Here is a 13,796-nt window from a genome sequence, read left to right as displayed (position 1 = left end):
GATTTGGCGCGTAAACTTGTCTATAAAGGCCGATTTATACTTCTCCGTTTTTACGGAGACGGACACAGGGAACGCCCCTCGGAGAGCTCTACGTGCACCTCCTGATTTTCCTGACTATCCGTCTGTCCGTCCGTCATTTTACGGATACCCCTTGGCTGTGATTGGTCCGTATTAAGAACCGCTTGCGGCGGGGGCGGGGTTGCCGTGATAAACAGGACGAACAGAATCCTTTGACCGCCATTGCTGTAAGTTTTTACAATTCATATTTCAGCTAAACAGTACATGTAAATCAGCATCTGAATTAAAATGTGACGAGAAATGGGCAGTGTAGTTGCTGAAAATGTGCGTATTTTATTGATGAAACGGCTAATTTGTACATTTGCTCCGACTTCTCGATAAACTAGGTAAATAAACACTCGACGACGACTTACAAAAAACCGTTGCGCCACCTACTCTTCTGGCGGTTAATTGTTTTCAGCACCCACAGCCGTCCGACTCCGTCTGTCCGTAACGGAGTCGGAGAAGTATAATTCGGCCTTAAGTGTGCAAAGCTCCTTTTGTATGAAAATATGCAACCGATTAAGACAAAGACAAAAAAGAGTAGCTCATTGCATATAACGGGGTGTAAAGATGTATTGAAAATATATTAACTAAACAGAATTTCTTTTTGTCCAGTTAAATATTTATAAATAACACAATTATTTTAGTCTCTTTATTTTCGGTTTCACTTTCATCACCAGTTTTCTCTTTTTTTGTCTGCCCTCTGGGTTTTCCTACACCTGTTATGTAGCCTACCGCCACATCCTTGCCTTGCACTGAGCAGGGTCCTCAAGTTTGATCAAAAGCCCCACGAGACGAGCTTTCGCGTGTGTTCGCGCGTCTATGTTGCTTAGCAACGAACGTACAGTGGCCGAGACTGTTTAACACAGGGGGAAACGATACGTGCTGGTTGAAATGCGTGCGTCTCACGGTCAATGCGTGAGGCTTGAGAACACTGCAATGAGTTTATTATTTTGTTTTGAGAAGACTACAATAAAAAATCTTATAGCGAGAGATATGTAGAATGCCACCTGCCAAAGTGGCTAGTAAGAGTGACTGCTTTACCCGCCACAGCCGAATTCTATCCGCATTTGGCGGGTGGGCGGGTGCCAATGTCATGCCCTGATTGTATACCATCATGATGACTATTGTTCAGTTGATCAAGGTCATGAACCTAGACAACATTTAAAGATCATGAACCTGACACAACCTAACTAACTGAAAGTTTGAGAGGTACAGATTTATTTATCTTTTTCTTTTCATACAGTCTTCGCTGCGGACGAAAACAGTTTTCAGGCCAGAGAGGTAAGTTCACTACAGGATTTCACTACAAGCAAGGCCTTTATATCAAATGTTTGTATCAGAATGCAGACATAAGTAAACAATGGTAGTATATATAGTTATATAGTCTGATGTACAACAGTTGGTCTGGAACCACAGTCTCATAATGAGGCAGAACTATCATAAAGGCATGATACCAAACCATCTCTACTACACTGGCACCTGCCATCCAGCCCTGAACTCTGTGTGGCTTTAAAAGGACAGCATGATGACGAACGTTTACGTAACATATCAGAGACTTGTAGTAGTAATAACCACATAACCCATGCTCTTCTCAGCCCCAATGTGACAAGTACGATGCAACAATGTGCTCCAAGGCGTCCGAGGAGTTGGATCCTGTGTGTGGGAGTGATGGACTCAGCTACAACACTGAGTGTATCCTCTGTCAAAACAACATGTAAGTCGGACGCAATGCGTAGCTTTAAAAAAATAATTTAAACGGGGTAATCAGTTAATTTTTAGGAATATTAAATTAAGACTGTTGGAACACACACCTTAACGTTTACAGAATGAACCTAAAAACGTTTCACCAGTATTGTGAGAAACGACTCGAGGGTGGCAGGTGTTCATCTGACCCTGATACCGATACTGAGCAGCTACTCTGGACCCAGTGTCTGACGAGACCCTCTGACGTGTGTCAACAACAATCTGGATCTTATCATCAGAGTAGCAATGGTTTCCAATTCATATAGGCATTCTTTGGAGACTCAAAAACTCTTACAACAGACAAAACAACTACTGTCTTCATTAATTATGCTTGAATAAATAATACATAAATGACAGCTTCATTGTTGGAATCAACAGGGAAATATTTGTGTTTACAATAAGAGTGGGAAAGACATATACATTTTGTGTAGTACAATCCACCATACTAGTCTGCATCCATCTCAAGTCGGTCTTCTGTCTCAGTTATCAGTCACTTTTGTGATAAACCATCTGTGTTTCCCTCTATGTAGGGTCAAGAACCTGCACGTCATGGTGGTGCACATTGGGAAGTGTAAGGTCTAGCCATCCAACCAGTCTGCCTGACAGGAAACTTATCTGAGAGGATGGTCTCCAGACTGACCACCCAAGGATCACAGCCATGGTTGGCTATTATACATGTAGTACAAAACTGTAATAAAGATATACAGCTTCCATACCCCATTGTTTTGCCTTCTTCTTATGTTTAAGCTGTAGTACATTTACATTACATTTACATTTATGCATTTAGCAGACGCTTTTATCCAAAGCGACTTCCAAGAGAGCTTTACAAAAGAGCATAGGTCACTGATCATAACAACGAGATAGCCCCAAACATTGCGAGCAGCCAAAACATGAAGCATACATTGTGGATAACCAAATACATTTACATTTATTCATTTAGCAGACGCTTTTATCCAAAGCGACTTCCAAGAGAGAGCTTTACAAAGTGCATAGGTCACTGATCATAACAACGAGATAGCCACAAAACATTGCGAGTAGCCAAAACATGAAGCACACATTGTGAACAACCAAAGTAAGTGCCCAAAGGGAAGAACCATAAGAGCATGTAGTTAAACAAGTTACAATTAAACAACATGAACTGCTATAAGTGCAAGTGTACCTGTGGAAAAAAAGACAAGCAACAATAATAAAAAAAAAAAAACAATATATCACAGCGAGTACAAACAATTTTAAATCAGTTACCACTAACCACAAGAGCAACAAGTCTCTGAGCAAGAGTCATTGTGATCCTTGAGGAAACTAACATCGGGTCAAGCGAACCATTCCTAAGTACCGTTGTACTCCCGGAACAAGTGCGTCTTGAGCCTTTTCTTGAAGGTGGAGAGACAGTCAGTGTCTCTGATGGAGGTGGGGAGTTGATTCCACCACTGAGGGGCCAGACAGGAGAAGAGCTTGTGTTGGGACCGGGCGGTCTTGAGCGGTGGGACCACCAGGCGGTTGTCTGAAGAAGACCGTAGGTGACGGGTGGGGGTGTAAGGCTGCAGGAGAGACTTGATGTAGACGGGTGCAGTCCCGTTCACTGCTCGGAAGGTCAATACCAGGGTCTTGAATCTGATACGGGCCATGATAGGTAGCCAGTGGAGAGAGATGAGGAGCGGGGTAACATGGGAGCATCTGGGTAGATTGTAGACCAGGCGGGCCGCTGCGTTCTGAATCCTCTGAAGAGGGCGGGTTGCACATGCTGGGAGACCAGCGAGCAGCGAGTTGCAATAGTCCAACTTGGAGAGGACAAGTGCTTGGACTAGCAGCTGGGTGGAGTGCTCAGACAGGTATCTCCTGATCTTCCGGATGATGTAGAGGGTGAATCTACACGACCGGGAGACCGCAGCAATGTGGGCCGTGAGGGAGAGCTCGTCGTCCATGGTACCCCCAAGGTTCCTGGCAGAGGATGAAGGGGTCACCGTTGCAGATCCCAGGGTGATTGAGAGATCGTGGGAGATGGAGGGTTTAGCCGGGATGATGAGAAGTGGAGGTGGTGCTCGGTCATCCAGGCGGAGATGTCTGTGAGGCAGGCCTCAATCCTAGCTGAGATCCCCGGATCGGTCGGGGGGAACGTCAGGTACAGCTGCGTGTCGTCAGCGTAGCAGTGGTAGGAGAAGCCATGGGAGGTGATGATTGGTCCAAGTGAGGTGGTGTACAGAGAGAAGAGGAGGGGTCCAAGGACGGAGCCCTGTGGGACACCAGTGGTGAGCTGGCGAGGGCCTGACAGTTTGCCTCCCCAGGAAACCTGGTAGGATCTTCCCAACAGGTAGGATGAGATCCACTGGAGTGCAGTGCCAGTGATGCCCATCTCAGAAAATCTGGCGAGCAGGATCTGGTGGTTAACCGTATCAAACGCTGCAGAAAGGTCCAGCAGAATGATGACGGATGACCTGGAAGCCGCTCTGGCAGACTGGAGGGCAGTGGTGACTGAAAGGAGGGCAGTCTCTGTGGAGTGGCCAGTCTTGAAGCCCGATTGGTTGGAGTCAAGCAGGTTGTTCTGAGAGAGAAAGTTAGACAGTTGGTTAGATACAGCACGTTCAATTGTTTTTGAAAGGAAGGGTAACAGTGATACCGGTCTGTAGTTCTGGAGGACGGCAGGGTTAAGGGAGGGTTTTTTGAGTAGAGGGGTAACTCTAGCCTGTTTGAAGGCAGAGGGGAAGGTGCCAGAGGTAAGAGAGGAGTTTAGGACAGGGGGAGATGGTTTGAAAGAGAGGGGAGGGTATAGGATCAAGGGGACAGGAGGTGGGGCGATGAGAGAGAATGAGGTCAGAGATCTCTGCCTCAGACAGGGGAGAAAAAGAGTTTAGACATTTAGTTGGGTCAGTCATGGAGGGTGAGAGGGTAGGAAAGGTGGGTTTAGGGAACCGACTGCTAATGTCAGCGACTTTTTTCTCAAAGAAGGAGGAGAAGTCGTCTGCTGTCAGGGTGGAAGGAGGGGGTGGGGGAGGTGGGTTAAGAAGGGTGGAGAAGGTAGAAAAAAGCTTGTGGGGGTTTGAAGCAGTTAATTTTGTTCAGAAAGTAGAGGGTTTTAGCACCAGTTATGTGAGAAGAGAAGGATTTGAGGAGGGAGTGATACTTATCAAGGTCCAGACCGCCTTTGGACTTGCGCCATCTCCTCTCAGCTGCCCGAAGGGTGGACCGTTCTTCACGAATAACATCCGTAAGCCACGGGCAGGAGGGAGAAGATCGTGCAGGCCTGGTTGACAGGGGACAGAGAGAGTCAAGTGATGCAGTTAAAGTGGTTAACAAGGTGTCGGTGGCAGTGTTAGTGGGGTGGGACGAGAACTCGTCAATGGGGGGGAGGGAGGATGTTACAATAGAGGAGAAATGGGAGGGGGATAGGGAGCGGAGGTTGCGCCGGAAAGTTACAAGGGGAGGGGAGGTAGAAGGAGTTGGAGGGAGAGAGATAGAGAATTGGATAAAGTAGTGATCAGAAATATGCAGTGGGGTTACAGAGGTTAAGTCAGTGATACAGTTACGTGTCAGGATGAGGTCTAGCTGTTTGCCTGCCTTGTGGGTCGCCGGTGTGCTCAGCAGCGTCAGGTCGAAGGAGGTCAGGAGAGACAAGAAGTCGACGGCCTGAGTTCCTTGGAGGTGGATGTTGAAGTCCCCAAGGACTATCAGGGGGGTTCCATCATCCGAGAGGACGCTGAGGAGCATGTCCAGCTCCTCCACAAAGTCGGCTAGCGGGCCTGGTGGGCGATAAAGAACAATTAAGCATGCTTTGATAGGATCAGTTAGCATCACACAATGGTGTTCAAATGAAAAAAATAAGTGCCAAAGGGAAGAACCATAAGAGCAAAACTGTAATAAAGATCTACAGCTTCCATAACCCATTGTTTTTCCTTCTTATGTTTAAGCTGTAGTACATTTACATCAGAATAATGATACATTAATTAATATTAATTAGTGCCCATGATGCAGTCGTGATTAAGATGTTAATGAGACACACTCACACAGATTCCTGGAACTATAGATAGATAGTGCACAGTGCCCGTGATGAAGCAGGTGACACACACACACAGATTCCTATAATTATAGGGCACAGTGCCCGTGATGCAGTTAGTGAGTAAGATGTCAGTGACACAGATTTCTAGGAATATAGATAGATAGTGCATTTCCCGTAATGCAGCTGATGGGGAGTGTTCTTCTCAGTGGCTTTGGCACCTACATTTCTAAGATCACAATTGACATTTTCAAAACCACTTGTTCAACCTCCACATCATCTAGTCATTTATGCTTATCCTCAAAGCAATTACTGTTTAATATGAACAAATTGCCAATGTTTTTGTACATTTTTGCCAATGAGTGTTGCCAACAATTATCTGCTTTTATTATCAATTGCTTATGTCATGTTGATCAATATGTATATTGGTTTTCCTGTTGAATACTCTTACCCCATTGTTGACATGAAAACCGTAGTCATATTTTACATCAGAAAATACTCAGAGTACTATGTTATAGTCTTTTGACAACATGGCTAAGCAATTTTACTATCTTGTTTGTGAACAATGACACAAGGACTCATTTTGATGGCACTGAGTTTTTTTAACTTACATAGGCCTATCTATTTTGAAGAGATGAACTAAGGATTTTAGGCAAGTTATGGGTTGTCTTGCAGGTAATTGATTGTATGGTGTTGTTTGTATGAATTGTTTTGACACAGACTGTCGACTAAGTAGGTTAAAGTCAGAAGAGCTTTTTTTTGGCAGTTTTCTTTTCGCATGCCCATTTGTGGCTCGCAAGATCCATGTCACAATTTCTCACTGTAGTGCAGCACAGTGCCAGTTCCACAGTTGAAAATCTGACAAATTTACTAACAGTACTACAATCTAAATGGGATGCTTTGTAGATCAGTGAATTTTGTTAAGTTAACATAACACATGTTACACAGGTATGCACACTACCAGACTAAAGTTTAAGAAATCCCAGAATGTTCTTTTTTTTCCATTGATATTTAAACCATTGAAGTCCTATGAACAACCTGAAATGTTACAGAGGTAAGGAGTAAACATCCAGAGGTAAATTAAAAAAAGGGTTTTGGTTACCAAAAACTGAAAAGAAAGTACATTAGTCAGAGTTATCAAAAAAGCAATTTTTCAGTGAACAAGTTATGGGATCACAATGTACTGCTGTTCTGTAGCAATGACAAATGAATTGTTTTACCATGACTCAGTAACAGCATCAACTACCCATACCACCAGGGGGGAGGGGTGATGGGGACAGATGGGTGGAGTCACCCATGACAGACAGGTCAGGGAATGTAGAAAAGACAGTCAGGGAACAGACTAAAACACAGGGAGCAGCCTTCTCTCGCTCACCCCAACAACAGTGCTTCCTCCTGGGTTGGTTGCCAAGCTAAAGACCCCGACATGGAGCCTACCAGCATTCCTGACAAAACATTTAGTTTAGATAAAGGATGGATGTGCAACTGTGATTTATTCTGGTCAACAGATTGATGTGAAGTGGTATGAAGACAACAGTGAAACACAGACAGGGATGTTACTGGAAATGGATCTCTGTGAAAGATTCCAATCACATCTCAGAACAAAAACAAAAGTCTTAAAAAGAGGGAGATGATCTATTGTTTTCAACTCTTACCGACAACTAATGAAAAACCAGTTCTTCCACATTCATATCAACAATCATTGCATACAATCATGATGACTATTGTTCAGTTGATCAAGGTCATGAACCTAGACAACATTTAAAGGTCATGAACCTGACACAACCTAACTAACTGAAATATTGAGACGTTCAGATTTATTTATCTTTTTCTTTTCATCGCTGCAGACGAAAACAATTCAGGCCAGAGAAGTAAGTTAACTACAGGATTATCACTACAAGCAGGGCCTTTATATTAGGTTTTTGTATCAGAATGCAGACATAAGTAAACAATGTTTACATAGTCTGATGTGGTCTGGAACCACAGTCTCATAATGAGGCAGAACTATCATAAAGGCATGATACCAAACCATCTCCACTACACTGGCACCTGCCATCCAGCCCTGTACTCTGTGTGGCTTTAAAAGGACAGCATGATGACAACGTTTATGTAACATATCAGAGACTTGTAGTAGTAATAACCACATAACCCATGCTTTCCCCATAATCCAGCCCCATGGAGCGTACCAGCATGCCTAACAAAACATTTAGTTTAGATAAAGGATGGATGTGAAACTGTGATTTATTCTGGTCATCAGATTGATGTGAAGTGGTATGAAGACAACAGTGAAACAGAGACATTACTGTAAATGGATCTCTGTGCAAGATTCCAATCACATCTCAGAACAAAAACGAAAGTCTTAAAAAGAGGGAGATGATCTATTGTTTTCAACTCTTACCGACAACTAATGAAAAACCAGTTCTGCCACATTCATATCAACAATCATTGTATACCATCATGATGACTATTGTTCAGTTGATCAAGGTCATGAACCTAGACAACATTTAAAGATCATGAACCTGACACAACCTAACTAACTGAAAGTTTGAGAGGTACAGATTTATTTATCTTTTTCTTTTAATACAGTCTTCGCTGCGGACGAAAACAGTTTTCAGGCCAGAGAGGTAAGTTCACTACAGGATTTCACTACAAGCAAGGCCTTTATATCAAATTTTTGTATCAGAATGCAGACATAAGTAAACAATGGTAGTATATATAGTTATATAGTTATATAGTCTGATGTACAACAGTTGGTCTGGAACCACAGTCTCATAATGAGGCAGAACTATCATAAAGGCATGATACCAAACCATCTCTACTACACTGGCACCTGCCATCCAGCCCTGTAGTCTGTGTGGCTTTAAAAGGACAGCATGATGACAACGTTTACGGAACATATCAGAGACTTGTAATAGTAATAACCACATAACCCATGCTCTTCTCAGCCCCAGTGTGACAACTACGATGCAACAATGTGCTCCAAGGCGTTAGATCCTGTGTGTGGGAGTGATGGACTCACCTACAACACCAAGTGTATCCTCTGTCAAAACAACATGTAAGTCGGACGCAAAGCCTAGCTTTCTTTTTGTAATTTAAACAGGGAATCAGTATGTTTTTAGGAATATTCCATTAAGACTGTTGGAACACACACCTTAACTTTTACAGAATGAACCTAAAAACGTTTCACCTGTATTGTGAGAAACGACTCGAGGGTAGCAGGTGTTCATCTGACCCTGATACCGATACTGAGCAGCTACTCTGGACCCAGTGTCTGACGAGACCCTCTGACGTGTGTCAACAACAATCTTGATCTTATCATCAGAGTAGCAATGGTTTCCAATTCATATAGGCATTCTTTGGAGACTCAAAAACTCTTACAACAGACAAAACAACTACTGTCTTCATTAATTATGCTTGAATAAATAATACATAAATGACAGCTTCATCGTTGGAATCAACAGGGAAATATTTGTATTTACAATAAGAGTGGGAAAGACATATACATTCTTGATATCCATTTTGTGTAGTACAATCCACCATACTAGTCTGCATCCATCTCAAGTCGGTCTTCTGTCTCAGTTATCAGTCACTTTTGTGATAAACCATCTGTGTTTCCCTCTATGTAGGGTCAAGAACCTGCACGTCATGGTGGTGCACATTGGGAAGTGTAAGGTCTAGCCATCCAACCAGTCTGCCTGACAGGAAACTTATCTGAGAGGATGGTCTCCAGACTGACCACCCAAGGATCACAGCCATGGTTGGCTATTATACATGTAGTACAAAACTGTAATAAAGATATACAGCTTCCATACCCCATTGTTTTGCCTTCTTCTTATGTTTAAGCTGTAGTACATTTACATTACATTTACATTACATTTACATTTATGCATTTAGCAGACGCTTTTATCCAAAGCGACTTCCAAGAGAGAGCTTTACAAAAGAGCATAGGTCACTGATCATAACAACGAGATAGCCCCAAACATTGCGAGCAGCCAAAACATGAAGCACACATTGTGGATAACCAAATAAGTGCCAAAGGGAAGAACCATAAGAGCATCAGAATAATGATAAATTATATTAATTAGTGCCCATGATGCAGTCGTGATTAAGATGTTAATGAGACACACTCACACAGATTCCTGGAACTATAGATAGATAGTGCACAGTGCCCGTGATGAAGCAGGTGACACACACACACAGATTCCTATAATTATAGGGCACAGTGCCCGTGATGCAGTTAGTGAGTAAGATGTCAGTGACACAGATTTCTAGGAATATAGATAGATAGTGCATTTCCCGTAATGCAGCTGATGGGGAGTGTTCTTCTCAGTGGCTTTGGCACCTACATTTCTAAGATCACAAATGAAATTCTCAAAAGCACTTGTTCAACCTCCACATCATCTAGTCATTTATGCTTATCATTAAAGCAATGCTTGATTAATATGAACAAATTGCCAATGTGTTTGTACATTCTTGCCAATGAGTGTTGCCAACAATTATCTGCTTTTATTATCAATTGCTTATGTCATGTTGATCAATATGTATATTGGTTTTCCTGTTGAATAGTCTTACCCCATTGTTGACATGAAAACCTTAGTCATATTTTACATCAGAAAATACTCAGAGTACTATGTTATAGTCTTTTGACAACATGGCTAAGCAATTATACTATCTTGTTTGTGAACAATGACACAAGGACTCATTTTGATGGCACTGAGTTTTTTTAACTTACATAGGCCAACCTTTTTTGAAGAGATGAACTAAGGATTTTGGGCAAGTTATGGGTTGTCTTGCAGGTAATTGATTGTATGGTGTTGTTTGTATGAATTGTTTTGACACAGACAATCTGTTTTCTTTTCGCATGCCTGTTTGTGGCTCGCAAGATCCATGTCACAATTTCTCACTGTAGTCACAGCTGAAAATCTGACAAATCTACTAACAGTAATACAATCTAAATTGGATGCTTTGTAGATCAGTGAATTTTGTTAAGTTAACATAACACACGCTACACAGGTATGCACACTACCAGACAAAAGTTTAAGAAATCCTGGAATGTTTATTTTTAAAATTTATATTTAAACCATTAAAGTTCTGTAAACAACCGGAAATGTTACAAAGGTAAGGAGTAAACATCCAGAGGTATACGAAAAAATGGTTTTGGTTAACAAAAACTGAAAAGAAAGTACATTAGTCAGTTATTCAAAAAGCAATTTTTCAGTGAACAAGTTATGGGATCACAATGTACTGCTGTTCTGTAGCAATGACAAATGAATTGTTTTACCATGACTCAGTAACAGCATCAACTACCCATACCACCAGGGGGGAGGGGTGATGGGGAAAGGTGGGTGGAGTCACCCATGACAGACAGGTCAGGGAATGTAGAAAAGACAGTCAGGGAACAGACTGAAACACAGACACCTGCAGCCTCTGAAGCCAAACTACGATATATTACATATTCAAGAACAGACTGCCTAATCGAAGCCATGAAGATCACCATTGTGCTCTGTTGCACTCTGCTCCTGTCTCTCTCAGGTGAGTACCACCACAACCGTCTGTAGAACCTACGTTAGAATCATCATCAACATCACAACTGATCACAATGTGTTGGCCCTTATGGGATATCACAGTCTGTACAGCTACGTATGTGTCATTCTTGCTAGAAAACATTTTACTTAGTGACTGTACATAGCCTACATTGGATGTCTCTTGACACAACACTGTTCAGCAGTGAGATTTAAGCAAATCTCTCTGTTGATAATGATACATTTTACTAAGAAGAAATTGTAAACAGCGGCTGCATCCTTGCAGTAGGAAACCATTTAGTAATTGAAAGCCCATTTAAAATTCCCTCACAAACCCTGTTTGTCAGCGAGTAACATCAACATACACAGATGCCATTTTCTAACCAGGCTTCTCAGTCTAGTTGTTTCCTGGCATTCCTGTGGCACTGTTGGCTACTTTCCTGCCCATTGTCTGGTCCCTGTCACTGACACTGTTGAAAAAGGGAGCAGCTTTCTCTCTCTAACCCCAATAACAATGCTTCCTCCTGGGTTGGCTGCCAAGCTAAAGACCCCGACATGGAGCGTGCCAGCATTCCTGACAAAACATTTAGTCTTAGATAAAGGATGGACGTGAAACTGCGATTTACTCTCGTCAACAGATTGACGTGAAGTCGTGTGAAGGTAACAGTGTTGTGGACCGTGTTACTGGAAATGGATCTCCGTGAAAGATTCCAAACACACCTCAAAGTCTTGAAAGGAGGGATATTATCTATTGTTTTCAACTCTTACTGACAACTATTGAAAAACCAGTTCTACCACATTCCTATCAACAATCATTGCACACAATCAGTGCCGGTCCTTCCTACAGGCGACATAGGCAGCCGCCTAGGGCGGCATGAAGAGGGGGGCGGCAATTTCCCAAGTGCATCCATTTAAATGAACCCTCCCGCTGTCCTTGAGTTTCAAATGCACAACCAGCAGACGGCGCCAACCGCGGCACGTCATATGTCCGTGTTGTGGTTGACCATTGGTGGGGGGCGCTAGCCCCGGCTTGTGCCCCGGGGGGGGCGGTGTGGGTAAACCTTGCCTAGGGTGACAAATGTGCTAAGACCGGCCCTGCACACAATCATAATGATTGATGATGACTACTGTTCAGTTGATCAAGGTTATGAACATAGACCAAGTTTAAATGTCACACACCCGAGACAACCGAACTCTAACTGAAAGTAGAGCTTCAGATTTATTTATCTTTCTTTTCAGTCTTCGCTGTGGACGAAACCAATCTTGAGGCCAGAGAGGTGAGTTAATTACAGGATTATCTCTACAAGCAAGGCCTTTATATTAGGTTTAAGTATCAGAATGCAGACATAAGTAAACAATGTTTATATATTCTGACTTACAACAGTTGTTCAGGAACCAGAGTCTCATAATGAGGCAGAACTATCAAAAAGGCATGATACCAAACCATCTCTACTACACTGGCATCTGCCATTCAGCCCTGTACTCTGTGTGGCTTTAAAAGGACAGCATGATGACTAAAGTTTATGTAACATATTAGTTAGTAGTAATAACCATATAACCCATGCTCTTCTCTTCCATCCAGCCCCAATGTGACAAGTACGATGCAACAATGTGCTCCAAGGAGTTTGATCCTGTGTGTGGGAGTGATGGACTCACCTACAGCACAGAGTGTATCCTCTGTCAAAACAACATGTAAGTCGGACGCAAAGTGTATCTTTCTTTTCATCATTTAAACAGGGCATCGGTGTGTTGTTAGGAATATTCCATGAAAACTGTTGGTACACACACCCTAACGTTTACACATGAACTTGAAAGCAGTATTGTGAAATGACTCCAGGGTAGCAGGTGTTCATCTGACCCCGATACCAATACTGAGCAGCTACTCTGGACCCAATGTCTGACGAGTCCCTCTGACGTGTGTCAATAACAAACTGGATCTTATCAGAGTAGCCATGGTTTGCAATTCATACAGGCATTTTTTGGAGACTAAAAAACTCTTACGACAGACAAAACAACTACTGTCTTCATTAATTATGCTTTAATAAATAATACACAATTTACAGCAGTGTTGAGAACAACAAGGAAATACTTTTATGTACAGAATATTATGTAGAAAGTGGAAGAGACACATGTGCATTTGTACACTAAATCCGTTTTGTGTAGTAGAATCCACCATACTGTTCTGCATCCACCTCAAGTTGTTCTTCTGTCTCAGTGATCAGTCACGTTTGTGATCCACCATCTCTGATTCCCTCTAGGGCTAAGAACCTGCATGTCATGGTGGTGCACAGTGGGATGTGCAAGGTCTAGTCATCCAGCCAGTCTGCCTGACAGGACTTATCTGAGAGGATGGTCTCCAGACTAACCACCCAATCACAGCCATTGTTGGCTATTATACATGTAGTACTTAAATGTAATAAAGTTTTACATCATCCATACCCCACTGTTTGACCTTCTTCTTCTTGCTAAAGCTACAGTAC

The 13,796-nt window shown here is 42.6% G+C and overlaps 1 protein-coding gene and 2 long non-coding RNA genes across 3 annotated transcripts; all 3 read left to right on the top strand.

The window, feature by feature from the left end:
• The first annotated feature begins 81 nt into the window (after nt 1-81).
• On the top strand, nt 82-2,521 carry LOC134032552 (uncharacterized). Its single transcript, XR_009932033.1, has 4 exons — nt 82-245; nt 1,307-1,344; nt 1,659-1,777; nt 2,337-2,521. It is a non-coding gene; the product is annotated as an uncharacterized LOC134032552 (long non-coding RNA).
• Nucleotides 2,522-8,276: 5,755 nt separating this feature from the next.
• Nucleotides 8,277-9,602, top strand: LOC134032517 (uncharacterized). Its single transcript, XR_009932028.1, has 3 exons — nt 8,277-8,418; nt 8,740-8,849; nt 9,421-9,602. It is a non-coding gene; the product is annotated as an uncharacterized LOC134032517 (long non-coding RNA).
• Nucleotides 9,603-11,168: 1,566 nt separating this feature from the next.
• LOC134032095 (trypsin inhibitor ClTI-1-like) lies at nt 11,169-13,754 on the top strand. Its single transcript, XM_062475915.1, has 4 exons — nt 11,169-11,326; nt 12,556-12,593; nt 12,899-13,008; nt 13,575-13,754. The coding sequence occupies exons 1-4, from the start codon at nt 11,278-11,280 to the stop codon at nt 13,624-13,626; spliced, it is 249 nt and encodes an 82-aa protein (XP_062331899.1). The 5' UTR covers nt 11,169-11,277; the 3' UTR covers nt 13,627-13,754.
• The last annotated feature ends 42 nt before the right edge of the window (nt 13,755-13,796 follow it).

The sequence above is a fragment of the Osmerus eperlanus genome, chromosome 13 (genome assembly GCF_963692335.1).
Source record: "Osmerus eperlanus chromosome 13, fOsmEpe2.1, whole genome shotgun sequence".
NCBI lineage: Eukaryota > Metazoa > Chordata > Actinopteri > Osmeriformes > Osmeridae > Osmerus > Osmerus eperlanus.
This window is presented reverse-complemented; position numbering and strand designations above follow the sequence as displayed.